The sequence below is a fragment of the Phaenicophaeus curvirostris genome, chromosome 12 (genome assembly GCF_032191515.1).
Source record: "Phaenicophaeus curvirostris isolate KB17595 chromosome 12, BPBGC_Pcur_1.0, whole genome shotgun sequence".
NCBI lineage: Eukaryota > Metazoa > Chordata > Aves > Cuculiformes > Cuculidae > Phaenicophaeus > Phaenicophaeus curvirostris.
This window is the reverse complement of record NC_091403.1, coordinates 8,748,369-8,775,995: the sequence shown is the minus strand read 5'-3', so window position 1 is coordinate 8,775,995 and position 27,627 is coordinate 8,748,369. Positions and strand designations below refer to the sequence as shown.

Here is a 27,627-nt window from a genome sequence, read left to right as displayed (position 1 = left end):
AAACTCTGATTTTTCAGCCTCTTTCTGACTTTTGGTTCATCACTCATTGTCACAGAGGAGGCAGCATGGTTACAAGCTGGTTTCTAGAGGCCTCTGGGATGCAATGAAGTTAAATTTCACTTTTAGCTACAGTATAAAACAGATGTAAGAGGGACACAAGCTTTAGAAAACATTTGTTTAGGGCTTTTGCAAGTCCTTTGGAAAATCCAAGAATGTTAAGAATCTAAATGTCTTTTGAGATCTAGGTCATATCTGCATGGGATCTTTGCAGGTCCCAGTCAGCAGATGGCACAAAATGCAAATTACCCTGCCATGAATAATGCCCATTTTGGATCTCACCCCAAATAATAAAGACTGGTTTTGATGCAGTGATTAGGACTACATGTGAGCTACAAGTTTTGCGTTACTGGACATTGAAATAGAACAAGATCATCTGTGCAGGCAACAGAACTAATGAGAGAAAAAAAGGAGAGGGATTAAAAAAAGGGAAGAAGTGCACTTAGGTGAACAGGAAAAAGATGTTTGCCTACAAACAGAAAAGCCTCCTTGGGCCAAACAATTCTGCTCTCTTCAAAAATTTTTCACTTTACTTTGTCTGCCTTTACCTTTCTGATGTTATTTATATAGAGCCCTATAAAGATATCTGACATTTCATAGATTCAGCTGCCAAGAGACAAGTTCGTTTTGTCCCTGACAGATTTGACACCCAGTGGTCAGTGTTCAGGTAGTCTAAGACAGAAGGAAATCCAGGTGGGATAAATGAGTGTATGAAGATGGACTTGAAATGTGATCAGAAGGTCTCTTGGCCTCTGGAAAGAACTAAATTATTTAGCTGTGCAGGCAGAATGCAGTAGCTACTTTGCTGACATTGATACAAAATCTTCTTAAAAATGGATTTCTTCTCCCTCCACTTCCCTATAGGACAAATACCTTCCAATTTAGTTATATTAAAATTAAAATACTAAGAGTAGACTCTATTAGCCCTGTTCTAGTTCTTCCACTGTGCAGCATGTGATGTTAACTTGTCTCCCATCCCCTAGGGTTCTGCTTTGGAGGTACACTTCAATTCCTACTGTTGTTGAAGAGTCAGGGAAGAAGAAGGGCAAAAGCATCTCACTTCTGTGCTTGGAAGGTTTGCTGCGGATCTTCAACACGGTGCAGCAGCTGTACGCTGCCAGGATCCCCCAGTTTCTACAAGCCCTGGGTAGGCTCATGGTACAATTGCACTCTGGTTTCTAGCCTTCGTCTTCCAGCCCATGTGTGGGCATTTAGGGACCCAGTGTCCTTTATCCATAACTAGGGAGAGGGGTCTGGTCCTTGTCTCTCAGTCAAAAGGTGGGCTTAGTAGCATTGTTTTTTATACCAGAGGCTTGCTTTTATAGCATTCTCAGTCCATCAGCAGAAGATAGTTGAGGTCTGAAATAGCTTTTGTCTATTTGTAGTTTGTCTTTAACACATTTTTGTGCTCACCACGGTTTTGCAGTCTGTATTCCTCCTCTAGCTGTGAGCAATTGCAGTCTTTCCCACTTTTGGAAATAAATCCTGTATTCTGCTCTTGGCATTTAGCTTTTTTTCTGCACCTCTCTGTCTCTGCCAGATATTTCTGATGGTGACGCAGGAGAAACGGATATTAATGTCACGGAGAAAGCTGCCTTCCAGATCCGACAGTTTCAGGTGGGTACCACTGTGTGCTGCAAGTGTTCCAGAGCACTGGTAATTCTGGCAGAAAATGCTGCTAGCTCCCTGTTGCTTGACCACAGAAATGAGTATGTGATAGCAACAGTGACACTGGTTCACTAACTGTTCAGAAAAGTTTCTGATCCCTAAGGAAATCTTCAGGGTGCACATGTATTTACAGATGTATAGGTCCTTCAGCGCAGCATAAACTTCTTGGAGTACTGTAAAAGTCACATTGAAGCATGTCAGCCTCTATGTAAGCAATCATAACAAAATACAGTGCTTGCCCTTTAGAAGTGTTCTCTTTCTGTTTTCTTTGTCGTTCTCCTTGTTGCCGATATGTTTTATCTACTGCAGTTTCTGGTTATTTGCTTCTTAAAATGGCCCTGCAACAAGCAGGCACGCTCAGGGACTCTGTCTTCCCATGATCAGAGGTCCCTGGTGAACCAGTTCAGCAGTTCTGAAGATGACTTCAACTCCAAAGAAATGCAGTCACTCATCACAATTCTCTCTACTTTGTCCAAACTCCTGGATCCAGCCTCTCAGCAGGTACTTCACACCCTTCATGGGCTGGCAGGGACAGGTGTCATAGACGTGGGAAGTGGGTTATCTGATTGGATTGACATTTGAGGGCTCTGACATGTGTATGACCTGCCTTCTGCTGCAGACCACACCATGTCAAAGTGATGGTTTTGTTCCATTGGTGTTCTCCCATCACACGTCTTCAAGGACAGTTAAGAACAAATTGTCTTCACACTCCACTCCTTCACGGTCTGATCCTGCCTTTGGGTACCTGGAGTCTGAACAATTTCTTCTCCTGAGCAGGGATTCCAATGCTCCAATGGAGCCTTGATCTAGCATGGCTTCCACATGGGAATAGAGCCAAAAAAGGCCAGCAGACTTCTGACCACTCCAAACTGGCCGAGTGCCTAATTCCTTCCACGCAAGGAGACATTTTCTAAAGTAGACTAGAGGTGCTGCATTATTACAAGCTAAGGACTGCACTTGAAGTGTGCCAGGAGTCTGGAGGCATCATTTACCTTAAATTAAATGGAGCTGTTAGTCTGTCCAAGGGAATGTACAGCTATTCCTCTGTCCTGGATCTCAGCTTTTCCCTTGTTAGTAAGTTAAGAGCATGACTTCACAGCATGGCTGAGTGCCTTTCTGCCTGAGGGGACTCTAGTCGCTGGTCTCCCTTTGCTGTTTTCTGTGGGGGACATTTTTTTTTCATTATTAATATTATTATTAGTTTTGTGCTTTGACTTCTGTTTCAAAGCTGTAATATCTTGCAGTTCCTTCAATTCCTGACTTGGACAGTGAAAATTTGCAAAGAAAATGCTCTCGGTAAGTAAGCTTTTGGGGAGCACATTAAGATGCAATGTTTCAGGTCTGATATTAGACCCTTAGATGCTCTGCAACTGTCTGTCCTGGTTTTACCTCTTACCCACAGATATGTTCACATCCTATTCTGTGGCAGATTGTCTTGACATTGTGGCTATTAACACAGATATTAGGGAAGAAACTCCATCTCTATAAATACTGGTATTGCTGAAGAAGCAGCCATTTGGTTGACTTTTTTTTCATGGTTATTTAGCACATCTGTTGCTCAAATCTGGATTTATACTCTGGAAAGATATTACTCTTTCCAGAGCTTGTATTGTTCTTCCTCAGTGCTTCTGGTTGTCATTTCTCCATAAGCTGAGGGCTCCAGTGTGCTGTACTTTCCCTTGTAGTATTATATATGATGCCTGATGTTATAAACTCTGCTTTTGTAGCTGCAGTATTTTCATGGGATTCTCATCTACTGTGTATCATTTCTGGGAATACAGACTGTTAAATCCATACTGTTTAAACATCCATACTGTTACTCTTAAGTCTTCCCTCACTGGATCTCTGATGTTCCTAAATAGCTAGGGGAGCTCTGCACCTGGTAATGTGTTGTTTTCTCTTCCCTTTACCACAGAGGATATCACTTGCTGTAAGGGTTTGCTGTCTCTGCTCTTCAGTCTCCATGTTCAGTACAAGAGTCCTGTCAGTCTGCTGCGTGAACTCGCACAAGACATCCACGCTTGCCTGGGAGACATAGACCAGGTATGATGCAGAAGCCTTCTAACTCTTCTTCACTTGAGCGCTGCCAGGGTAAAAGCGAGTGCATCTCTGGTGCAAACTGTGACAGCAGCTGAAGTTTTACTCACCAGAATTTCTCTCCTCCAACCAGGATGTCGAACTGGAGAGTCGGTCCCATTTTGCCATAGTGAATGCCAAGACTGCAGCCCCTACTGTCTGTGTGAGTCAAAATAGTGTGGATGGAAGAACCTGTAGTGTCCAGGGCTATTCTGCTACAAGCAGCTTTCCAGTTGTGCCAGACTCCTCCAAAAACCTGTTTTGTTATTGGTGTTTCTGCCTTAGCTGCTGGTTCTGGGTCAGGCTGATAAGGTCCTTGAAGAGGTGGATTGGCTTATCAAGAAACTTGCCAGTCTGCGATCAGACACATCAGGTAATAAAAGTGGCCCGCTTCTTACTGTTACACCTTTGTCAAAACCAGATGAAATATACAGCAAAAAGAAATTTTTGGATTTTGAGGTAGCATCATCTGAGAGGAGGTTAAACTCTCCCTTGAGCTGGTTCCATATAAACAGTGTGAGATAGTGTGTTGTCACAAAATCCCTCCAGTGGTTATTTTCCCTTTGCCACACTGGTGCTTTGTGCATCAGATACAAAGCTAGTCTTTCATGCCTCCCACCTGCATAACTGTATTCATTAGACACAGTTTCACTGGGTATTCATCTCTTTCCTCCAGAAGACCCTTCTCAGGCACCAAACGAAATCCAGGCTCTGGAGAAAGGGATAATTCTGCAGCTGGGAACTCTGCTGACAGTTTATCATGAGCTAGTACAGACAGCACTCCCTGCAGGGAGCTGTGTGGACACGCTACTGAGAAGCCTCAGCAAGACATACGCAATTCTCACCTCCCTCGTCAAACATGTGAGTGCTACTCTGCTGACAGGGCTGATTGGGATCTAAAATCTTTTTCCCTATCTGCTACAGCAAGCTCACAGTGACCCCTGGCAGCAGCTGTTCTCAAGACTGGGCTGTTGATCTCTTGCAGGAGCAGAGTCCTTATTCTGTTGTCTTTCATGCCCTCAATCTTGTGACTTTTCTGCAGCAGTGATAGTTGTACCAGTGGAGATAAAGGCAAGCTTGTCTCCAGCTGAATTTGGCTGTATGTGGCTTGGAGTAGTTCTTTCCAGTGTGTCTTGCAGGTTCCCCTGTACGCGGCTGTGTGCTGCAGTGAACAACTAGTGATGTTCTCACAGCGCTCAGTAATCCTGCCCTTGCCACTTGTTCCTGGGGGAAATGGGCCCTGAAAACGGGCTGGTAGAGCTAGTTTGAGGCAATGTGGTCAATGCCCTAGAGCTCTCACAGCTCTGAAATGCAGGCATGGTATTTGGGATACAGCAAGCTACTGAGGAGGATAGTTCTTGCAAATCCTGCCCTCCCTACTGTGCTACTGGATGAGCTGCTTTGAACACTACCTGAAAGTACAGAGGGCAAGATGGGAGCAGCATGTCTACCAGAAACTCTCTTATGCTTTCCTTGCAGTATATCCAAGCTTGCCGTAGCACCTCAAATACCATACCAGGAAGGCTAGAAAAGCTGGTGAGTGTGAACAAATTCCTGGAGGAAATGGCTCATTGCCTTGAGTTGGGAGGAACGACAACCTCTGTTTCTTTGCAGGTGAAGCTCTCGGGTTCCCATTTGACCCCACAGTGTTACTCATTCATTACTTACGTACAGGTAAGGCCTAAATTAACTGGCAAAATCACAGTCAAGTCTGTCTGCTGAGTGGTGTATCAGGTGCCGTACATGGGCACCTTTGGGGACTATTAATCTTCTTGACATGGCTTGAGTTTCTTATAGTTTAAGCTTTACTAGGTCAAATAATAGCGTAAGACATTTCAACACCATTGGGACTGAGCATGGTGATTTCTACTTGAGCACAGAAGGAAGAGCATTTGGGGTGCTGGTTTTTAGTTGGTTTTCGTTCCCCTCTGTTCATGTGGATTTTTTGGGATGAGATTAATACTACTGTTGACCTTTATTTGCTATTGTGGTTAACAACACTGCAGAAATCACAGCGTAAAGTAATGTGAGTGCCAAAGACTGTAGTGCCAAAGCTGGGATTTAGCTGTTTGAAGAGGAATTAAGTGCTTGAGTAAGGACCACAGGAACTGTAGAACAGAGATGGCATACTGGGGAAGGTGTAGTGGTGGGCAGAGCTACAGCTTCTGGGCTTTTCTCACACATACATATTTCTGAATGCATAAATTACTAAATTGTTTTTCCTTCTTTTTTTTTTTTAAATTACCCTCAATTCCATCATTGTATCACTGTCTTTCTGTCATCTGGCTTGTAATGCTGTTAGCTGGCCAGAGCAAAGACTTCTCTGGCCTTACTTGGCTGGCTTTTCTTCCCTGCTTACCTTCTAACACCAAGTCTTTTGGCATCCTCCTTCAGAACATACACAGTGAGAGCTTAAGCTTTTCAGAAGAGAAGAAAAAGAAGAAGAAAGAGGATGAAGCTGCTGCAGTCTCCACAGTCATGGTAAGATTGACTCACTCTCTTTTAGAACCTGGGCTGTGTTTGAGCTTGGGATCGTATCTCAAGGCTTGTGTTACCTGGTGGCTTCTTGCAGATCATCAATGACAAACTGTCATTTGAGCTTTTAAGTAAAAATCAAATTTATTCTACCTTAGCTTCACAGAAAAGTCAAAAAACCCCAAACAGACAAACAAAAAAAAAACACAACAAAAAAGTGCCACTGTCACTAAATGCAGCCTAAAAGCTCATAGACGTGAAGCAAAGATAAAGCCTAGATAGTCTCTTCTCTGGTATTTTATCATTTGTGGTACGCTATGAAATTGCAGAAATGGGCTAAGTTATTGGAACTGATAGTGCACACTGGTTAAGTGTGTCTTATTTTTATCAGTACATTTAAAGATAGTGGATTCCACTAAAGTAATGCAGTTGAGAATGATTGGCTGATTTGGCTGGGAGCAAGTGAGCAGGCTGGCAGGTTCCTGACCTCTTATGTCCTTTGCTTGTGCTCCCAGCCACCATTTCCTCTGTCTTGTTGGTTGTCCCAGATATTCCTGTGATGTTAAGGGTTTAAAAGCCACAAACAGGCTTGAGATGCCTCGGCAGAGCTGACGCAGAAAAAGTTTTGCTGTGGTGGGGCTGTGGACTTCCCACAGAGTCTGAAACAATACATGAGAGAACTTTACTGCAGAACCATTGTGGGAATCCATTTAAAACCAGTATCAAAGCTGGCAGGACTAGAATGGAGAGAAGTTACTGAAGATTCTTTTCTAAACTGGAGCGTGGTCTTCATGTCATACTGTCATTGTCTTTTGGGGGAATGAAGCTGCTGATAGGGGTGCTACACTACTGCTGTAGCTAGGATGCTCATTAATGACAACAGTACAAGGGAATCTTTGGGCTGTTCACTTCTAACTCTAACCTTACATCCTTCTCTGCATTTCAGGCTAAGGTGCTTCGGGACACCAAGCCAATCCCAAATCTGATTTTTGCAATAGAGCAATATGAGAAGTTCCTTATCCATCTCTCCAAGAAGTCAAAGGTAATACAAGCAGAACTCTTTGGTGACCTGAATTCAGTGGAACAGTGGCATGGTGGAAAGCTGTTGCTGTTCCACCTTTAAAAATCTCTACTGCTGCTCAAATTGGGAAACCATACAGACCATGCTCCTCTTCCAGCCTTTGCCCAAGGCTCTGGCCAAACTCTACTGAACTGCTGTCTCAGTGACACCAACAGGTGTCAACTGCTGTCACTAAACATGCTGTGGGCTTTCTGGCTGAGCAGGAACTACCACACTTAATGCCAGCTTCTCCAACCCTACTCCCGTACTTTGTTTCAGAAGCAGGAGAGAAGTGTACCATGATGAGGTAGGTTCTACATCAGAGTAACCAGTCATCAATTGGCTTTTGGAAAACATAAGTGGGCCACTGGATTGCATGGGGGCAGGTGCTTGTTCACCTACCTTTTGCTTCAGTCCTGCATCATTACTGCGATGGACTTGGTCTCAGTGCTGTGGAAAGGATGAAACAGGGCAGAAAACTAAACTAAATGTCTTCTCCCTCTTGTTTCATCTTGGTTGCTGCAGGTGAACTTGATGCAATATATGAAGCTAAGCACTTCCCGGGACTTCCGCATCAACGCATCCATGCTAGACAGCGTGTTGCAGGAGCACAACACAGAGGATGCCGAAAATGAGCCAGACAACAACCAGGTCAGAACTCATTTAGCTGCTTTTACTGACAAGTTTCCCTCTTTCCTGAGGCCAGCTGTATTTGTGAGCTGTGCAGGTGTATGTGAAATCAGGAGTTTGTCTGGATAACTTCCCCTACTCTCCAGCCCTCTGCCTTTAGCAACCTTTATTTCCAAGCACGAGTTGCCTGTATCTCTGGTCTTAGAGAAGTGAGGCTGCTCTTAAAAGCTTGTTGTTATCAGCAAGCAGAGCCGTCTATTGGCATTACCTCTGAGGACCTACTGGCTGGCCAGGATCAGACCTTTGCAGTGTGCTGTGAAGTGGTTTTGCAGCCACGTTAACGTTTGCAGAGAAACAGCTGACAGGGAAAACTGTGCAAGACATCATTCTCCCCTAGGGAATTGTGCTGGTAAAGGTACTGCAACCTGTACTGGATTAAAATAATAAACAATTTCTTTGCTGATTGTCCAGGTTTTTATTGGTGCTTCTGTCCATGTTTTCCTGAGTGTTTCAGCAAATCAAAACTCAGCACAAACCATCCCTGTCCTGTGCCACGGATAACCTGTGATCTAACCTGAGTTCCATATTGAGGTCATTTTGTTAGGGAGGGAAAAGCCAAATCTTGTTCTGCACATCTGGTTTCTTGCTTTAGGTAAACGTTCCCAAGATTAATCACACAAAACCAACCACACTGTTCTGCTACTCTCTCCCTCCCCTCTGCAGAGCAGCACAGCAGAGCAGACAGATGAGAACCAGGAACCCAAAAAGAAGAGACGGCGAAAAACATAAAGCTGGGCTTGCTGCTGCTGCTTTCCTCCCACAGTGCCTGTTCTGCAGCAGACTCGCCTTGGTCTTGGAGAATGGTGTGCATGGAGACGATGGTTTGTTGTTTCTCTTGCCAAATACTTCTGAATTCTTCCTTTGTGTCCATGGGCGTGCAAGCAGCAACTCAGGCCACGGTCTCAGGTTTTACAGCTGGCTGCTGCCCTCTTAAGCGCCTCTGCTATTTGAATGTGCTGCTATCAAAATCTTCTCCCCTAAGTACATCCTTTCTTATAGCAGAAAAGGAAACTGACCAGGATGAGTCCCTGCCAAAAGATCTTCTGCAAGGACAGCCAGGCTCTGGCACGCTCTCTGCACAATTGTCATTCTGGCACTCTAGCATCATCATTTCTTCTCCAGCGAACCTTTGGTTATTTCAATTATCTGATAGATATCCAGTGCTTCTCCTGGAAGAGAATGGGACAATCAGTTCCCCCTGTTCTGCAGTACGCTCAGGGACTATGTAATGTAAGAGTGACGGTCATGATTTGATTTAGTTCAGAGCGTGTAGCACAAAAAGCCCTAAATTTATTCAAATTTCAGTTTTGTGTAGTAGTGTGAATGCAGGAACTGGCACCAGTAGGAAGGTGGAACCATGAGCTCTTCTGCCTCAGAGTTGATGCTTGCTGCATGTGCAGCTCCTGTGAAGCTGAGAGGTGACAGCTTCCTCGGGCAAGGCTGCTGCGTTTTGCTGTTATCTTTTGACCCTGCTGGGATGCACTTGTTCAATTTGCCTTGTTCTGGGTGCCCTTTTTGCCCACAAAACACAAATCTCGTTTCTAAAAGCACCCTTTGTGTGTAAGATTCCTAATAAAGGTTACCTAAGGGTGGAGTGTCTGATATGTCCAACAACCCAGAGGAAAAATCTCCTTATCTAGGAAAACACTCCCGCACATCGAGGAGGAGCCGTTTAAAGCGGTTCCCAGCCAAGAGTTAAATGTTTGCTTGCAGCAGCTAAGAGGGTGACATTGAGTGCAGACAGGGAGACTGCAGGCCTTGGGCTTGCTGGGGTGGAACAGAGCAATGCCCAGGCAGTTCTCCAAACAGCTGCACTGGGCTAAGTGGGAGCAGGGAGGGAGGGAAAGCACTGAAGGCTGGAAAAGGTTGGGTTTGGAGGGCAAAATACACAAGGTCGTTGAGGCACCTTGTTTCAGAGAGGGAACAAGTCAATTCTGGGCTGTGTTAAACATGAACAGGGGCCTCCTCTCTCTTTGGGAGGCACAAAGCAAATATGCGCATGGGATAAGAGAGCCAGACCTGGCTCATCTCTGTCAGAAACATGGGGAAGCAGCAGCACAAGCTACTCTGGGACTGTGAAAAGAAAGAGAGGTGGAGAGGGGCTGGCAGCAGGGTGATGGATGCCCTGGGCTGGGAAGCAAGGAGCTCAGGAGGTGCCTCTGCTGTACAGAGGAGCCCTCATGGAAGGGCTGCTCAGGCCAAGTGCTCTGCTTGTGCAGAGAGGATGGCGGGGGTTTACCTTGCGCGGACACGGCTCACCTTGAGGGATGCCGTACTTCTTCTCCATCCCGCTTGGATTTGATGGCGTCACACAGTTCATGGTCACCTCTTTCCTTAAGCACTGGTCAATATCCACTGCACTAAAGAAAGCCACCGACTGTGGCAGATCCTGGAGGCCCAGCTTGTAGGCAAACATGCACCTGGAAGAACAAGAGATGGTGACACACACCAGCCTTAGCTCTGATCAGCCACCACTACAAGGTTATTTTGCACCCATGTCATTCAGCGGGTGGGACACAAGGTGCTTTTTAAGTGCTGGGTAGCAGGAGGGTCAAGTATCGCTAAAGCAGACATAGGTGGAACAGAGTAATGGTGCACTGACCCTCCTCGGAAGAAAGGAAGGACCCAGCCCTTCGCTTTTGGCTAATCCTCCCAGGCAGAGCAGATGCTGGATTTTCCCAGCAGGAAGCCCTGTGCTCGCAGGAGTCGGCACAAAGCCACAAGCATCAGGGTGTCTGCTCATGCTGCGCATGCCACACCGGCACAGAAAGGCTGTTGCTGCATCCGAGAAAAGAGCTCGGCTTTGGCCCCACAGTGCCAGGAAGGAGATTTGCAAAGCTGGCTGTGCCTGAGCTACATCCAAGGGAGCCCCCTGAGGTCAGGAGCTTCCTAGGCTGAGCTTAACCTTGCATGGGGCAGGGAGGCAGCAAAACACCCAACGCTGTGCAAGGGGCAAGAGTGCTGGTGCCTGCAGAGCCAATGAGCTGTGCCTCTCGCTGTGCCCTCAAGGCAGTGGGGAGACAAGGAATGGGGACAGTTTCAGGCTCCCAACTGGTTGTTCAAGTCCAAGCGCTGCTGCCACGCGATGGCCACAGACCTGAAAGTGATGCACTCGCCTCCCAGCAGAGCGGAACGATTGGCCCTGTCTCTGTAGGAGCCACAAGCTGAAAATATCCCCCTCTTGCCAGCAGATTATCTCTGGAAATCAAAGCTGAGCTCCATTTATAGCCACCCAAGTCATGCGTAAAGGAACTGCAATCACCATCAATGCCAGCTTCCCTTGAGCAGAAGAAAACTTCTGAAAGGCAACCCCTGCGCCACCCACTCCTGCTGTCCCACCCCAAAACTGCTGCTGCTCATCCCCAGGAGACACCACAGCGTCACAGCTCACCGTGTGAGGAGGTTGGTGATCTGCAGAGCCAGGGCTGCCCGGTAACGATCCTGCTGCTGGACCAGGTAGCGAACCTCATCATGAATGCTGATGCAGAAGCGCCCATTGATGTCAAACTCCTCAAAAAGCCACTTCATGGCGACGAGCATGAGGTGCAGGTAGTCAACAGCTGAGCTCTGCACCACCCAGTTCACTCTGCTGGTCAGAAACTGGGGGAAGGAAACAGAGACAGGTGCTAGAACAGCACTGAACCTTGTCCTGATGCAGAGAAGTCTGTTAAATTCAGGGTTGTTGGGTTTCCTTGGTGGCATGCAGATAAAGAAAAGGGGCAATGGGTTTCCAGCACAGTTCCAAGAGGCTCCTGGTCTCCAGCATCCAGGAAGGGTGGAGTGAGGTTCCATTTTGGAGAAGACAAGCAAAGCTGAGAGCTCAGCAGCACAGAGCCCCGTCCTTACCTCCCCCTTGGCCACAGCAGGCTCCAGGGCCCTGCTGATGCGACAGCCGAGCACTGGTGTCTGTGGGGATGGGGATAAGGCGATGCTCTCCAGCTTGTTGAACATTTCGGACTCGGTGCCTCCAGCCCACACTCGGTGCCCAACCACATCCCACTTCTTCTTCCTCCGGGACCTGGTGGGGTGGAGGAGAGGTTGGTTGCAAGTGTGGGACAAGGCTGCAAGCCCCATTCGAGAGCCTCAAATGGTTTGGAGGAGCCAAATGATCCCTGCAGCCTTCCTGCTCACTCGGGAAGTCTGGGAGTTCCCAGATCAAATAGACTGTCCTGTGGGCGCAGGGAGAATGAGGACCATGCAACCCTATCTGCCTGCAGCTCCCTCCACCTCGCACCTCAATGCCACCACAGCCACGCGGGGTTGGAGCAACTCACTTTTTCATGGCTTCTCTCTGGAGCCGCTGGACATCCTGGGCAGACACCAATCCATCCTCCGCCCTGTCCACATCCAAGTCCAGCTGCTTCACCAGCCATTCACCCTCCTCAGAGAGACGAAATCTGGAAGGGAGAGAAACCCAGGTCTCCAGGCACCCAACCATCATCCCCATCCTGCTCTCCCACCGCCTCCCCAGGCAGCGCTCACCTCCGGACGCCCTTGGTGACCGCGTACATCTGCTGAGCCTTCTCGCGCGCCTGCTGCTGCGTCAGCCGATGGTTGAACTGCATCAGCAGCCGCTCGGCAAAGGGCTGCCCGGCCCCGTAGATGCGCCCGTAGTTGAAGACCTTGGCGTGTTCCCGGCTGATGCCGACCGTGGCGGCCGTCTTGCTGTGCAGGTCGGTCGCGTTGCTCTTCTTCCCCTGCAGAGTCATCCAGCCAAAGGCCGTGCAGCCTGCCAGGAGGGGAGCAGGGGGGGTTCACATCAAATGGGACCAGGCTCGGGCGGGGGTGAAGCCTGATCAACCAGCCCACAGCAACGTGGATGACCCACGGATGATTTGTAGCATGTGGCTGCGCGTCCTGTTCGATCTAGAACTTCTCACATTGCTATTACAGTGCGATTGTGCTGTGCTATTCTTGGTTTAAGAAGGCGTGAGAAAGAGGCAGCGAGAAAGCAGCTGGGGCCAGAGACTCTGCATTTTTAGGGTGATGTAAGTTGTTTGTTCAGTGGTGTAAGACCCCAATTGCTGGGACAGCCTCTCCAAATCCTTGCTGTGAGAAAAACACACTCCCACCAGCAACTGTGGCTGTGGATGATGATAAAGAAGCAATTGGTAATGGATCTTTCTTAATCACTATACTTATTCCCTTGTGGCAATGATTAGACGTATTGCCTTTAAAAGCTGTCACTGTTAACTTGTCATTGATCACTACTAACCATTTGTTACCTTTCTTGCCATAATAAGCTGAGTAAAACTTGATTTCACAGAGTATTTGAGAGTCTAGGTTTTTAGTTGGTGGTATTTGTGCTAACAGTCCTGTGATAAAACAGAGGTCACTCCACTTCCCAGCAAACCTCTCCCCCGGCGCAGCCCCAGCTCACCATGCATGCCGGCAAAGTGCGCCTCGCCGAGGATGGCAGCTATCCAGAGCTCCTGGGAATCCACGTCTGCGCCCACCAGACAGTAGCCAGGTGGCACTTGGACCATGGCTTTCAGCTCACTGCCCACCCGGTCGGCCTGTGGGACATGATGCCCAGCTCAGCAGAAGCCCTGCACCTCCCTCTCCTCCTGAGCAGCATGGGAGCAGCCTTCCTCCCGCAGCTGCGGCACGACAGCACAGGGCTGCCCACGCCCTAAACTCTGCTCTGAAAGTCAAAACCAGGTTTAATGCACACGTGGGGCATCACTCACCTGGTCACTCCCCCTATGCTCTTCCAGCATGGAAGAAGAGGAGCTTGGGGAAGGAAAGAAACAAGCGCTTCAGTGTTTTCTTCTCCTCTCATCAAATGTTGAAGCTCAGGAGCCTCTGCTGATCCCTTCCCCTTTCCCAAAATCAACCCACGCATCAGCAAGAGAAAGGCCCAGCACCAGCCCTGACTCCCACTTCCATTCCAGGCTGCTCCCACCAGTCCAAAACACACAGAGGGTACCCCAAACCTTCCCTGCAAGGACCTGAGTGTGGCCGTACCCGGGCGTTGCTGGCTGTCAGCCACGTGGGCTCCACTGCCCGGCGGGTGATGGTGCCGGCAGTCACCACCTGCGGCAGGATGGCTCCATAATCTTCCTCCTCGTTATAGTCAGGGTGCCTGGGACAGAGGTGAGGGTGAGCATCACCTTGCCAGAGCCTTTCCAGAGTGACACAGAGGGGATCATGGTCACAGCTGAGGCTGGTCCTCCCCACACCTGGTCACCACGCGAGGCAGATCTCCTTTCTTCAGCCACACCACCATCTGAGAACTGGGGGGACACATGGCAGGTGAGATGCTGAGCCCCCCACATCCGCACAACCTCCCACAGCTGTGACACAGCCTCCACCCGCAGGGATATCACAGTTCAGCTGAAGGCAGCTGCTCACCTGATCCGCTTGTGAGCGTTCCTCCAAAATGAGATCATTTTGTTAATCTCGAGGGCTCTAGTCCCATGCGTGCGGCCCACAGCAGCCCGCAGGGTGCCATCCTCCATCTGGGGCAGGAAATCCTTGGCAAAAGGGCTTCCCACGTTGTTGTCGTTCCCATCCTTTAGCAGCAAAAGAGGTGCTGGGGATCAGCACGCTACCGCTCAACAACAATAAAGCTCTGTGTATTCTACCCCGGTTAGAGATGCCTTTCTACCACCCTACCCCACGGGACAAGATCCCAGGGTCCCAGCAGCGCTGCAGCAGAGTGTGCAGCAGAACCAGGGGAGCTGGGACACGGAGTGGCCGGGATGCCCCAAGGAAGACCCCCCCAGGATCACCCAACTTGCTTTGTGAGGCATCTTGAAGAACCAGCACCCAGGGATGTTGACATCGTTGTAGGGACCGTTGCCGTGGTGGTACGGGGGCTGGCTCCTTCCCTCTGCTGGCTCACACAGCTCTTCCATCTCCTCCTGCGACAGCCATGCAAGGGGATGCCGGGAACACTCTTGACACGGCAGGAGGGAGAAACCAAGGGAACAAGGACCGATCCACCACCCCATCCAACAGGAACCCCCTCTACCTGCATGAGGTTCTGGTCGGCTCTGCCCATTTTCTCCTCCACGTCTACCTCCAGCTGGCTCAGCTCCTCCACCTGCAGCAGAGGGACCACAGCTCGGTCAAACACCAGTTCTCTGGTGTTTTAACGCTTGTCGAAGAAAACTTCTTACTTCCAGCCCCAGGAGCCACGCGTGGAGCTAGCTTTCACACGCACACAGGAATAAGCCCAGCCCCACACTTCCCTCCACCAAAGGATCCTCCATCCCTTCCTTTACCTTCTGCCATATCGTGCTGTCATCCATCGCCTGCAGCTCACCCTCCACGGCAGCTTCCAGACCCGGGGGCTGCTCCTTGCCCTTCTCCAGGCAGTGCTGCCTGTACAGGGACTCAATCACCCTGGCGGGGAGAGGGCAGGGCTCGCACCCACAGCGGGGACCACAGCTCCAGGGCAGCACCTGGGCAGGTCCTGGGGTGCTCCCCAACCCCACCGTGGGGCAAACCCACATCTCAGCACTTTCACAGAATCACCAGGTTGGAAAAGACCCACCAGCTCATCAAGTTCAACCATTCCTATCAAACACTAACCCATGCCCCTCAGCACCTTGTCCACCTTATCCCTTAAACACCTCCAGGGAAGGTGACTCAACCACCTCCCTGGGCAGCCTCTGCCAGTGCCCAATCACCTTTTCCATGAAAAATTTTTTCCTAATGTTCAGCCTGAACCTCCCCTGGTGGAGCTTGAGGCCATTCCCTCTTGTCCTGTCCCTTGTCACTTGGGAGAAGAGGCCAGCACCCTCCTCTCCACAACCTCCTTTCAGGTAGTTGTAGAGAGCAATGAGGTCTCCCCTCAGCCTCCTCTTCTCCAGGCTAAACACCCCCAGCTCTCTCAGCTGCTCCTCATAAGGCCTGTCCTCCAGCCCCTTCACCAGCTTTGTTGCTCTTCTCTGGACTCGCTCCAGAGCCTCAACATCCTTCTTGTGGTGAGGGGCCCAGAACTGAACACAGGATTCAAGGAGCGGTCTCACCAGTGCCGAATACAGAGGGAGAATAACCTCCCTGGACCTGCTGGTCATGCTGTTTCTGATAAGAGCCAAGATGCCATTAAACTTTGCTATGACCCCCTCACCTGTGTGGGCACGGAGGGCCCTCCAGCTCCAAGGGATCTGCTGGCAAATTGTCCTGCCTGCCGGGTACCAGGTAGCCCCAGCCGTGCTTCTCTGAGTAATGGAGCGGGAAGCCATCCCAGGCGAGGCGCATCAGCTTCGGGGTCACCCTCATCTGCAGGCTGATGAGGCTGGGTCCTGGCACCCACCCCTCCTCCTCCAGGCGCGGGCACAGCTTGCGGTACCAGCTGGGGAGCAGCAGGGACAGGTCAGAGAGCGCAAGACAAGCCCTAGAAATACCCAGGGTCCCCAACTCACCCCGGGTGGCCTGGCAGGTGCTGGAGTCTCTTGGGTTGCAGCGCGACTGTCTCCTTCAGACGCTCCAGGCAGACCTGGCTCACAGGGGCTTTCAGCTCCTCATCCTCACTGGGAGGGCCGGAGTCTGGTGGGGACAGAGGACTGGCTGGCAAAGAGCCCTCTGTGCCACCCCCAGGGACCTCAAGCCAGTCCCTTGCCGAGTGCCCCAGCGCGGGGACGCAGGCCAGCGATGCTTCACTCGCCAGAGCCAATGAACCATGGCTCTTCATCTGGGCACTCGCAGGAGGGTATCCCTCGAGCATCCCTCATCCCCAGGGACCACCCACACTCACCTTCCTGCCACTCCTGCGTGGCCCTGTCTGCACCCGCTGCCATCACAGGGGCTTTGCTGTCCCTGTCCTGACCCTTCTTCTTTCCCGGGTTCTTCTTCTGCTTAAACTCCTGCGTGTCCCACTCAAGATCCCACAACCAGGGGTCATCCTTGTACCTGCCAACACGCTGTTGTCACATGCTGCCTTTGCTCCTATCCACAAAACCCACCTGCAGCCCCCCAGGGGCCACCCAGGACCTGCACCCCGGGCCCACAGGCACCTGTCCTCGTGCAGCAGCTGGCAGGCATCGTTGGCCAGGTTCATCAGCGACTTCTTCATCTCCTTCTGCAGCTCCTCGTAGATGCCCTGAGCATCATCCAGGTACCTCTTCCAGTTCCCATTGACTGGCAGGTAGGACACCCCCATCTCCAGCATCCCTGCAAATGTCACGGGGTGGGGACACCTACAGCCCGAAGCAGGGAGGAGTTAGATGTTTGCTGGAGGGATTTTGCCCTGAAAACACCAGACTACAACAGACACAAGTGTGTCTTTACCTAGTTTCCCAGCCCCACAGAACACTTGATGCTCTTCCCCTCAACCTGTAAAGACTCCTCTATTTTCTACCTGCCTTGCACATAAATCCCTGCTCTAAAAGCAACCCTGTGCACTGTCCCCAAAGCTGTACCACTTCGATCTGCTTCATTAAATCTGTTTGCCTCCATCAGCCATGCTGTGCTGCCATTTATTCCTCCTTATATGCAGAGGGGTGGTCTGAGGTCCTTCCTGAAATGGGCTTCAGGGCTCTCCAAACCTCCCATTGCCGCCCAGGGACAAGAAGAGCTGCATCCCACCCCCAGAGGGACCGCAGGCTTCCCCACTGCCAGCCCAAACCACAGCCCCTTGGCCAACACCAGCCGCAGCTCAGCAGTTCTCACCTCTCCATGAAGAGGGGCAGCTGCTCCTGAAACACCTCGTGGGTAGCCTGGACATCACGGGCACAGTACGACATCAGGTCCTGGGGGCAGAGGCAGGTGAGAGCAAGCAAAGCAGCCACCCCTCGTAAAAGACGGGTGGATGAGGTGCTGAGGGGCAGGGTTTAGTGACTGATGGGAATGGCTGGACTCTATGATCCAGTAGGTCCTTTCCAGCCTAGTGATCCTATGATTCTAAGGCACCAGGGCTGTGAAAGGACAGGGTACGACACAGCCCCCCGCCCACACAAAGACCTTGCCAGGAAAGGGGAGCAGCTGCTCCTGCCTCTCTCCAATCTCCAGCTCCTACTGCCCACCAGGCTGACTGCCCGCACCTGGAAGTGAGTCCTGATGTCGGCCATGGTCCCTTTCACGAAGATCTCCCGTGCCTCCTTCTCCAGCGGCTCCCCTCCAACATACAGCGCGTGCACGTCCGCCAGGTTGTTGATGCTGCTAACATGCACCCAGTCCCATGAAGTGACCTGCAAACAAAGCGGCGTCGGACAGTGCGGGACAAGGACCGGCCACAGATGAGATCAGGAGGGGCGAAGGATGCCACGGCTCCATTTGAAACCAAGGCCAGGTCATCCGGAAGGCACTGGGAGAGATTCACCCAGCAGAGCCACTCCAACAGGTCATTTTCTGTGCGTACCGGATCAAATGGTCCCCTGCCACCACCACCACTCGCCAGTGGCTCAGCTCCCTTACTCACAGCTGGCCCCTCCATTTGGCTGCGCGTTTTCTTGATGTGCTGCTTGACCTGCTGCAGTCCCTTCCTCTTGCCGTGCTTGGCAGCCATCCAGAGGCTGCGCTGGAAGCCCGTCAGCCCCGAGATGGCCATGTGCATGCTCATGGTGTCCAGGAAACGCACACGGGAGCCCTGGGACACATCAGGGGATAGAATCATCAGGTTGGAAAAGACCTATCAGGTCATCGAGTCCAACTATTCCTATCAAAGACTAAACTATGTCCCTCAGCGCCTCATCCATCCGTCCCTTGAACGCCTCCAGGGAAGGTGACTCAACCACCTCCCTGGGCAGCCTGTTAAATGAACCACAACTCAGCAGGAAGCCGTGGCACTGCAGATTACCTGAATCAGGTACTGCTCCTTGATGAATGCCCGGTCAAAGGCCACGTTGTGCCCCACCACCACTCTCTCTGGCCAGTCCTGCTTGCCAGCACAGCTGCTGCCTGCCGGGCTCTCCAGGGGAATGAGGTCGGCCAGGGTGAGGTGGTTGGACCAGGAATATCGCTGCTCCAGCAGCCGCTTGCTGCACCAGGAGTACCTGCAGAGGACACGGGGCATCCCACAGTCTTAAAAAACAAAGCAGGAGCTCCCACAACCAAAAGCCTGCTGTGCCGTGGGGTGCTGAGCAGGATCCCACCTGTGGGACAGAGGAAACCAACGGCAGGGAACACTGCGCTTGGTCTCCAGGACACCCACCTCACATTCCCCAGCAACACTTCGGGCTTTGCTGCGTTTTCACCACAAACTGGCAGTGGTTTGCGGGAAGAAGCTCTGCTTAGGAGCACCCTCACCCTTCCCAGAGCTGCACGTTCCCCCTGCCGTGATGGGCAGGACCCCAGCATCACAGCCAGCCCCACATCTCACCAGGCGTGCGGCGAGACCGCCACGGCCAGCGTCGGGCAGTGGCCGTCAGCCACGCAAACCTCGACGTCGAACACCACCGCCCGTTCCTCAGGGAAGTCGACGGCTTCCATTCGCCCGTCAGGGCCGTAGCGAGTCCAGCCGAGCTGCCAGGCCCACTCCACGGGCGCGGGGGGCAGCTCGCACTGCAGCAGCTCGTTGGCCGCCTCCAGGTAGGGCAAGCTCTGCTTCTGCGCCAGGAGGCGAAAATGCTCATCGATGTTGTCCCCGTACATGCGAGGCAGCTGCAGGTCCACGTCGGGCAGCATAGAGGTCTCCTTGCCCCACAGGTCGTGGCGCTGCAGGTGTTCCACGCTCCTCTGGATCTCCGCTGCCGAGTGGTGGACCTGGGCGCCCCGGAAGATCTGCTCATGGAGGGTCCTGGACAGCATCTGGATGTTGAGGGGGTTCACGCGCCGCTGGTTGTTGACGGGCTCCTGGCTCGGGTTCTCCGGCAGCGGGCGGCTAGCGGAGGAGCTGGAGGAGCATCGCCGGGGCTTGGCTGCAGCGCAGCCCCTCACCGATCCCCTCCAGAGCACGCGCCTCATCTCGCCCTGCTCTGGGGACGCCCCTCCAGCACGGGCTGCTCCCCAGGAGCTGCAGGGAGAGAGCAAACAGTGAGGGAGAGCTCGGCACCGCTCGCTCAGCTCCGCTTCCCTGCATCCGTGCAACCGCCTTATACACATGCACACACTTCCGCACACACCTGTGCACACCCCCCTATGCACCTGTGCACCCCCCTTGCAGCCCTACACACCCCATACACCCCTGCACCTCCTGTGTGCCCATGCACGGCTCCCCATACCTGTGCAACCTTCTCTCAGCACCCCCCTATACACCTGTGTACTCCCCATACACACCCGTGCACCCCCCTGTACACCTGGGCACACCTCCCCGCAGCCACGCACCCCCCCATACACCTGCGTGCACCCCCTATACACCTGCGTGCAACCCATACACACCCAGGCAAACCCTATACACCTGTGCACCCCATATATACCCATGCACCCCCCATGCACCTGTGCACCCCCTATATGTGTACATCCCATATGCACCCGTGCACCCTTCTATATACCTGTATGCACCCCTATACACCTGTGTGCACCCCATATGTACCCGTGCACCCCCATACACCTGTGTGCACCCCTATGCACCTGTCCACCCCTACACACCTCTGTGCACCTCATATGCACCTGTTCACCCTTCTATACACCTGTATGCACCCTATATACACGTGTGTGCACCCCATATGCCCCCGTGCACCCTCCTATACACCTGTATGCACCCCCATACATCTGTGTGCACCCCTACGCACCTGTGTGCACCCCATATGCACTTGTACATCCTTCTATACACCTGTATGCACCCTATACACCCATGCACCCCATATGCACCTGTGCACCCCTACACATCTGTATGCACCCCATATGCACCTGCGCACTCCCCTATACACGTGTGTGCACCCCATATGCACCCGTGCACCCTCCTATACACCTGTATGCACCCCCATACATCTGTGTGCACCCCTACGCACCTGTGTGCACCCCATATGCACTTGTACATCCTTCTATACACCTGTATGCACCCTATACACCCATGCACCCCATATGCACCTGTGCACCCCTACACATCTGTATGCACCCCATATGCACCTGCGCACTCCCCTATACACGTGTGTGCACCCCATATGCACCCGTGCACCCTCCTATACACCTGTATGCACCCCCTATACACCTGTGTGCAACCCATACACACCCAGGCAAACCCTATACACCTGTGCACCCCATATATACCCGTGCACCCCTCATGCACCTGTGCATCCCCTATATAACTGTGTACATCCCATATGCACCTGTGCACCCTTCTATATACCTGTATGCACCCCTATACACCTGTGTGCACCCCATATGTACCCGTGCACCCCCATACACCTGTGTGCACCTCCTCCACACCTGTGCACCCCCATACACCTGTGTGCACCCCATATGTACCCGTGCACCCCCATACACCTGTGTGCACCCCCATATAACTGTGTACATCCCACATGCATCCGTGCACCCCTATACACCTGTGTGCACCCCATGCACCTGTCCACCCCTACACACCTGTGTGCACCCCATATGCACCCGTGCACCCTTCTATACACCTGTATGCACCCCATATACACCTGTGTGCACCCCTATACACCCATGCACCCCATATGCACCTGTGCACCCCTACACACCTGTGTGCACCCCTATACACCCATGCACCCCATATGCACCTGTGCACCCCTACACACCTGTGTGCACCCCATATACACCCGCACACTCCCCTGTACATGTGTGTGCACCCCATATGCACCCGTGCACCCTCCTATACACCTGTATGCACCCCCATACACCTGTGTGCACCCCTATGCACCTGTCCACCCCTACACAACTGTGTGCACTCCATATGCACCTGTGCACCCTTCTATACACCTGTATGCACCCCATAAGCACCTGTGTACCCTTCTATACACCTGTATGCACCCCATATACACCTGTGTGCACCCCCATACACCCATGCACCCCATATGCACCTGTGCACCCCTACACACCTGTGTGCACCCCATATACACCCGCACACTCCCCTGTACACGTGTGTGCACCCCATATGCACCCGTGCACCCTCCTATACACCTGTATGCACCCCCTATGCACCTGTGCACCCCCTATATAACTGTGTACATCCCATATGCACCTGTGCACCCTTCTATACACCTGTGTGCACCCCATATACACCTGTGTGCACCCCCTATACACCCATGCACCCCATATGCACCCGTGTGCACCCCATACGCACCCGTGCACCCCCCTATACACCTGTGTACACGTCATATTCACCCGTGCCCCCCTATACACCTGTGTGCCCCCCCACACCCCCGTGCCCCCCCGCCCCCGCCGTGTTTCCCCCCATTTCCCGCGCTCCCACCCGCTCCCGCCGCGCGCCGCTCCCGCCGGGCCCGAGGGCGGATCCACCGCGGGACGCGCGGGGGGAGCTTCCGGCCGCTCTCACGTCCCGCCCCGTTCCTTCCCCACCCGCCCCCGCAAGCGTGGTGCGCTCCGCCCTTAGCGCTCAGAAAAGGGCACGCGGGTAGCTCGCGTAATCGGTGGCCGCGTGGCCTAATGGATAAGGCGTCTGACTTCGGATCAGAAGATTGCAGGTTCGAGTCCTGCCGCGGTCGAGGGAAGCGCTGTCTGAGCGCGTGTTGTTTTTGCTGTGTTTTCGATCTAGCACGCCGCGAGTTTTTTCGCTTCTGCTTTTGACCAGGCGGTGGAAAAAGGCGTCGGGCGGCTGCGAGCGAGGAGCCCGGGGCCGGCTGCGTGTGTCTGACGAGGGAGAGGGGTGGAAAAGGGCGCGAATGGTGTCACCTGGGTCCTGGGGCGCACGGGCTCCATCCCGCACCTCAGTTCTGCTCCAGGGCAGGTGAGACACCATCCTCTGTCCCCCATTTTCTGCTCCCCACTTCCCATCCCCAGCTCCTCACTCCCTGCTCCCCATCCTCTGTTTACCCACTCCCGCTCCCCATTTCCTGCCCCCTTCCCCCTGCTCCCCATTTCATAGAATCACCAGGTTGGAAGAGCCCCACCGGATCATCGAGTCCAACCGTTCCTATCAAACACTAATCCATGTCCCTTAGCGCCTCATCCACCCGTCCCTTAAACACCTCCAGGGAAGGTGACTCAACCCCCCTCCCTGGGCAGCCTGTTCCAGTGCCCAATGACCCTTTCTGTGAAAATTTTGTTCCTAATGTTCAGCCTGAACCTCTCCTGGTGGAGCTTGAGGCCATTCCCTCTTGTCCTGCTCCCTTTCCCCTGCTCCCCATCTCCTCTTCCCCACCTCCCGCCCCTCGTTCCCTGTTCCCTGCAGCCCCCCAGATGCCCCTGTTTTCATCTCTGGTGTTTACGTTAGTCCTCACAGCCCCCCAGCAGGAGCCAGGGCACCTACTTGCACCCCAAAACCTTCCACCTTCAAGCCCTGAGGCCTCCCTGTTGGACTGGAACGAGGGTCCCCTCGCCCAGCCAGGAGAGTAAGGAGGCTGGAGAGACCAAAGTGAACGTAGGGAGCAGCGAAGGGGCTGCAGAGTTCAGAGAAAGGGCCACAGCGTGCAAGGAAGGGGTTTAGGGTGCAGAGGAATGGGGTGCACTGGCCTGGGCAGCCGTACCCTCTGCTGGGTAAAAACATTGGCTGAACGGCTGGGCTCAAATAGTTGTGGCAAGTGGAGTTAAATCCAGCTGGAGGCCGGTCACAAGTGGTGTCCCACAGGGCTCAGTGCTGGGTCCAGTTCCATTCAATGTCTTTATCTACAATCTGGATGAGGAGATTGAGTGCACTCTTAGTAAAGTCACAGACGACACTAAACTGGGTGGAAGCGTCGATCTGCTGGAGGGTCAGGAGGTTCTACAGAGGGATCTGGACAGGCTGGATCAATGGGCCAGCAGGATGAGGTTTAACAAGGCCAAGTGCCAAGTCCTGCACTGGGGACACAACAACCCCACACAGCGCTACAGGCTTGGGGAGAGCGGCTGGAAAGCTGCCTGGAGGAGAAGGACCAGGAAGTGTTGGTTGGCAGCGGATGAGAACGAGCCAGCAGTGGCCGAGGTGACCAAGAAGGCCAGCAGGACCAGGGCAGGGATTGTCCCCTTGGACTCAGCACTGGCGAGGCCATACCTGGAATCCTGGGTTCAGTTTTGGGCCCCTCATTGCAAGAAGGACATGGAGGGGCTGGAGCATGTCCAGAGGAGGGTAACGAAGCTGGTGAAGGGGGTGGAAAACAAGGGTTATGAGAGGCAGCTGAGGGAACTGAGAATGTTTAGCCTGGAGAAAAGGAGGGTGAGGAGAGACCTCATCACTGCCTACAACAGGTTGTGATGAGGTGTGCTGGTCTCTTCTGCTGTGACAAGTGATAGGATGGGCCCCTCACCACAAGAAGGATGTTGAGGCTCTGGAGCGAGTCCAGAGAAGAGCAAGGAAGCTGGTGAGGGGGCTGGAGAACAGGCCTTATGAGGAACGTCTGAGAGAGCTGGGGGTGTTTAGCCTGGAGAAGAGGAGGCTGAGGGGAGACCTCATTGCTCTCTACAACTACCTGAAAGGAGACTGGGGAGAGGAGGGAGCTGGCCTCTTCTCCCAAGTGACAAGGGACAGGACAAGAGGGAATGGCCTCAAGCTCTGCCAGGGGAGCTTTAGGCTGAACATTAGGAAAAAAAATTTCATGGAAAAGGTGATTAGGCACTGGCAGAGGCTGCCCAGGGAGGTGGTTGAGTCACCTTCTCTGGAGGTGTTTAAGGGACGGGTGGATGAGGTGCTGAGGGGTTTAGTGTTTGATAGGAATGGTTGGACTCGATGATCCAATGGGTCTTTTCCAACCTGGTGATTCTATGATTCTATGAGAGGAAACGGCTTCAAGCTGTGCCAGGGCATGATTGCCAGGGAAAGATTCTTCACTGAAAGGGTTATCGGGCACTAGAACAGCCCGGGTAGGTGGTTGGATGCCCATCCCTGGAGGTATTTAAAGACGTGTAGATGAAGTGCTTAGGGATATGGTTTAGTAGGGGACCGGCACGGTTGATTTGATGATCTCCAAGGTCTTTTCCAGCGCAGGGATCCTGCTGTTCTCTGGTTTCGGAGGGGCCGGGGCGGGCGGTGGTGGCCGAGCAGGTGCCTCCCGGCAGTGCCCCCTCTCCGCCGCCAGGTGGCGCTGCGACCCCGCTGCCCACCCGGTTCCCACGGGGCCGTCGGGGCGCGGGTCCCACTCGGAGCGCGTCCCCCACCCCCCACCCCGCTCCCGCCGGGGGCACCGGGCGCTGTCACCCACCCCGCCTCCTCGCCCCTCCTGGGCCTTGCAGAGCTCCACACGCAGGCTGCGGCCCCCGCTCCCACCCCTGCACCCCCGAGGGGTCCGACCGCATGGCTCCCCCACCTCGGGGGGCTGGGAGGGGGGGGGACACGCTTTGCCCCCCCCCCCCCCGTCTCCAAATCAGCGTCATCATCCTGGGGATGGGAAGGTGAGGAGCGCACGCACACACCCACACACCTACCCCCCCTCCCCCCGCCCCGATGCTGTTTTCTACAGCTTTAAAAACATTTTGCTGCCCCCAAAACACGTTCTGCGCCCCCCCCCCCCGAGGGGTTCGACGAGGGGTGATTCCCCAGCAGCCCAAGGGCAGGATCAGCCCCCGCGGGGGCTGCCCGTGCTCCACACCCCTCTCCAAACCGGGGGGTTGAGGGTTCCCGATAATGAGGGACGCGCGGCTGGAGCTGAGGGATGCGCGGGATGCGGAGCCGGCGAGGATGGAAGCACCGGGGTGTGGATGCTCTGGGTGGGATGGCGGGTGGGGGGGGTGGAGAGAGCCGTGAGCTGCTCTGGGGCGAAGAGGGGAAGGATTTGGGGTCCCTATGCTACGAGGTGGCTCTGGGGAAGGATCCGGGGGCGAGGGACTTGGGCTTCCCTCTGATGCGTTGTGTTAACGCCGATTCCCTCTTGTCTGGGGTCTTTATTTGGGGTCTGATTGAGGATCTCTACTTATTTTTATTGCGGTGGCAAAAGAATCAATGTAAAAGAAAACAAAGCTGCCCCCCAAAAAAAAAATCCTTCTCCTTACAAGCAGGAAAAAAATTGATTATCCCCGAAATTATTCTCCCCTCTTTATTTCTGAGCCCTCTCGGGCAGCAGCGCTACGGGAACAGTCAGTGGCAACTGTGGAGCAGCACGGGGCTCGGCAAGGTGGGGAGGTCGCTATATAAAAAAAAAATCACTGCTAAAAAAAAACAAGAAAAAACGGAAATAAACCCCAAAATCCGCCGTTTCAGCAGGGCCCTGCTGAAACGGCGGATTTTGGGGTTTATTTCCGCTTTTTTTTTTTTTTCCCCCCCTCTAGGCTCTTTGTCTGTCTGTCTGTCCGGAAAGCGGCTCTATCCCCCGTGCGCCCCGTCGGGGTATCAGGCAGTGGCGGTGGAAGATTCCACTTTCCCTCCCTCCCTCCCTGGAGATCCCGCTTCCCGCCGGGGGCTCGATGCTGTCGCTCGGATAATGGGGCGGTGGGACTTTGTTTAACCCCTTTGCCCCCGAGGCCAAGGGGTCAAGAGCTTCCTCTTCCCCCGGGGCGCGGCGGAGAGGCCACCGGGGGTCGCGCCGGGAGGGGGCTTAGAAGGCAGCTTCCACCCCCTAAATTCCCTCGCCGCAGCGTGGGACCCCGAAAACTCCGTCACCCCCCGGCATCGGGAGCTGGGGAGGGATCCGGGGGGGTGTTCTGGGGGAGCAGGGGGGGCGGCCAGACATTCCCCCGGGGGTTGGGATGCGGAGAAGCGGCCCCTGCCCCCCAGCATCCCCCAGCTCTGCCTTTCCCTCCTGGCTGGAGGAAGCTGATTTTTAACGGGGAGCAGCTTTTAACGGGGTTTTAACCCCCCTCCGCAGACACAGGGATCTCAGCCGCCCCCCCCAGGAGCCGAGAAACGGGAGAAACGGACGATTTTTATGGGTGACGTACGGGCTTACGTGGGAATCCGTGCCCAGCACCGCTCTTCCAGCATTTCTCTCCTGAAATAAACCCTCTCTGCAGCTCGCACCCCTCCTTTTCTAGCTCGCACCCCCTTTTCCAAGCTGCGGAGGGGGTGTCAGGAGGGAGGGGAGGAAAAGGGAAAAGCAGCTCCCCCCCATCCCGTTATTTTCCTGCTCAGGAGAAGAACCCCGGAGCTCCCAAAGTGAGCGATGAGGAGGGCGAGCGGGACTCGGCTCCGAGGGGGACATGTCAGGGGTGGGATGGAGAGGTGGAGGGGGGAGGGACCCTGCTTTTTGGGATGACGGGAGAGCCGGCGGAGGAGCGCGGCTGGCGGCACGGCGGGTGCCCGAGGTAAGTCCCGCTCCTGCCCGCAGCGCTGGCACCGGAGCCCGGGAGCTGCTGGTGCGGGGTGATTTTTGGGGGGGCAAAGGAGCTTCATCCAGAGGGCTACCAGCCCTGGGGATACCCCATCCCGGGCTACCAGCCCTGGGGCTACCCCATCCTGTGGAAATCGGTGCCGGTGATCCCGGCCCGGGAGCGGCAGGAGATCCTTAGCCCGAGCCGTGCCCGCTCCCTCGGGGCTGGGCCGGGGTCCCCCCGGGAGGAGCAGCCCCCCGAGCCCGCTCCCAGCCCCCGGGGCTCCTCCCGTGTGTGTCTCAATTCGCTCAGGCTTGACTTGGCAATAAGCTCTCTCAATAGGGTGACAATAGAGCCCCGGTGGGACCCGAACAAAGAATTTGAAAGTAGTTAAATTGCAGGACACGTTCATCGCC

General features: G+C 53.6%; 2 protein-coding genes and 1 non-coding gene across 5 annotated transcripts in view; 2 read left to right on the top strand and 1 right to left on the bottom strand.

Moving 5' to 3' along the window:
* FANCI (FA complementation group I) overlaps window positions 1-27,627 on the top strand; it is a 185,327-nt gene that overhangs the window by 15,824 nt on the left and 141,876 nt on the right. Inside the window, exons 24-37 of one of the 3 annotated variants that reach the window (XM_069867248.1) lie at window positions 1,041-1,204; window positions 1,598-1,674; window positions 2,110-2,226; window positions 2,970-3,021; window positions 3,641-3,768; window positions 3,896-3,964; window positions 4,087-4,174; window positions 4,481-4,662; window positions 5,281-5,337; window positions 5,416-5,475; window positions 6,196-6,282; window positions 7,223-7,318; window positions 7,862-7,987; window positions 8,690-8,814. In XM_069867248.1, the coding sequence (XP_069723349.1) occupies window positions 1,041-1,204; window positions 1,598-1,674; window positions 2,110-2,226; window positions 2,970-3,021; window positions 3,641-3,768; window positions 3,896-3,964; window positions 4,087-4,174; window positions 4,481-4,662; window positions 5,281-5,337; window positions 5,416-5,475; window positions 6,196-6,282; window positions 7,223-7,318; window positions 7,862-7,987; window positions 8,690-8,755 (1,369 nt within the window). In that variant the 3' untranslated portion in view covers window positions 8,756-8,814. Of the gene's footprint in view, window positions 1-1,040; window positions 1,205-1,597; window positions 1,675-2,109; window positions 2,227-2,969; window positions 3,022-3,640; window positions 3,769-3,895; window positions 3,965-4,086; window positions 4,330-4,477; window positions 4,663-5,280; window positions 5,338-5,415; window positions 5,476-6,195; window positions 6,283-7,222; window positions 7,319-7,861; window positions 7,988-8,689; window positions 8,815-27,627 lie in introns of those variants that run through there. The other 2 variants (XM_069867247.1, XM_069867249.1) reach the window with 2 other exon arrangements.
* POLG (DNA polymerase gamma, catalytic subunit) lies at window positions 9,067-22,354 on the bottom strand. Its single transcript, XM_069867283.1, has 23 exons — window positions 22,287-22,354; window positions 19,296-19,928; window positions 18,774-18,969; window positions 18,396-18,563; window positions 18,019-18,165; window positions 17,648-17,727; window positions 16,993-17,175; window positions 16,734-16,888; window positions 16,402-16,525; window positions 16,107-16,331; window positions 15,256-15,376; window positions 15,003-15,074; window positions 14,770-14,892; window positions 14,381-14,541; window positions 14,209-14,262; window positions 13,994-14,111; window positions 13,407-13,542; window positions 12,509-12,755; window positions 12,301-12,423; window positions 11,873-12,044; window positions 11,418-11,626; window positions 10,286-10,446; window positions 9,067-9,195 (listed from the first exon to the last, which is right to left on the bottom strand). The coding sequence occupies exons 2-23, from the start codon at window positions 19,877-19,879 to the stop codon at window positions 9,134-9,136; spliced, it is 3,621 nt and encodes a 1,206-aa protein (XP_069723384.1). The 5' UTR covers window positions 19,880-19,928; window positions 22,287-22,354; the 3' UTR covers window positions 9,067-9,133.
* TRNAR-UCG (transfer RNA arginine (anticodon UCG)) lies at window positions 22,467-22,539 on the top strand. Its single transcript has one exon. It is a non-coding gene; the product is annotated as a tRNA-Arg (tRNA).